At 39.4% G+C, this 1,149-nt stretch overlaps 1 protein-coding gene across 1 annotated transcript in view; it reads right to left on the bottom strand.

The window, feature by feature from the left end:
* CTDP1 (CTD (carboxy-terminal domain, RNA polymerase II, polypeptide A) phosphatase, subunit 1) overlaps window positions 1–1,149 on the bottom strand; it is a 102,533-nt gene that overhangs the window by 73,585 nt on the left and 27,799 nt on the right. Inside the window, 1 exon segment of the mRNA XM_009894945.1 lies at window positions 1–92. Within this exon segment, the coding sequence (XP_009893247.1) occupies window positions 1–92 (92 nt within the window).

Below are 1,149 nucleotides of genomic sequence, written 5' to 3'. Positions count from 1 at the left end.
CTTGTCCCAGCGCTCCAGGCAGCTCCACAGCCAGTCTGGGTTTACAACATGGAGGTCCTTGCAGTCCTGAGCTTGCCGTACTTTTTCTGTGCCTATTACAAAGTTAAACATAACATTAGAGCATTGCCAGAAACACAGAAGATAGCTTTATGTACATAGTGGTTTAAGAAGAATGTTTAAGATCAGTCTTACAGGAAAAAAAAGAAACATCCTCCCTAATCCAACAAAACAATCATAACTGATAAAAGTGAGACTAAGTAAAATGTGATAACCTCAGTCTCAAGCTGCAGGAAGGTATTTGTAACTTCCTGAAGCACTGACATTGTGGAAGTAGTCCACTAAAATTTATGCATATGGACATCTCCATGTTAACTGAACGAACAATATAAATGGAATACAAAAGTGCATTTATCTCCTTCATTTCTATTTGTCAGAGTCCAAGCAGCAGTGACTCTTCAATGCCATTAAAGCCTAACACTAACTTATCATACTTTCTTACGCACAGTCCCCTGTACGCATGGTATGCTACCTTTTAGCAGCCAGCCACTCAACCTCCATTTGCCAGAAGCAGGGGCAAAGCAGACAAATGGATTATTTCATGCCAAAGGGGAACAATGAATGCAATTTAAATGTGGCAAGCTAGCACAAAGTACACATGAAACCATCAACAATGCAGCGTGCAAGTGACAGGTGATCTCAAATTCCGCCGTCTGGAGAAGCCAGAACAAGAGAGAAACTCAGTGAAGTTGCTGTTAATCTTTGCCAAGAAGCACCAAAACCAGTAAGCAAAAAGAAGTGAATAAAAAAAAAGGTTGAAATTAATGTTTAAGTGTAGTCTGCTCCCAGAAACAGCTGACTCTCCAACTGTTCCAAGATTATATTCCTTCTATTTGATTGCAAAAATTAATTTTACCAATCGTGGTACTTGTTTCAAAGAGATCTACAGAGGGACTAAACACTTGGAGACAACACAAAATTATACAATCTGCCAATAAATCACTAAATATATACGCAATAGAGAAAAACCCCAAGGATTCTGACCTGATATAGCCATGCTTGACACTTACACATGGTATTTTTACACTGCACAAATACTAGCGTAGCTGGAACGTGATAAAGGAACTCTCGTCAATCTGACGGTCTGTCTCA

This window comes from Charadrius vociferus, unplaced genomic scaffold (assembly GCF_000708025.1).
Source record: "Charadrius vociferus isolate BGI_N301 unplaced genomic scaffold, ASM70802v2 scaffold51, whole genome shotgun sequence".
Classification (NCBI taxonomy): Eukaryota; Metazoa; Chordata; class Aves; order Charadriiformes; family Charadriidae; genus Charadrius; species Charadrius vociferus.
This window is presented reverse-complemented; position numbering and strand designations above follow the sequence as displayed.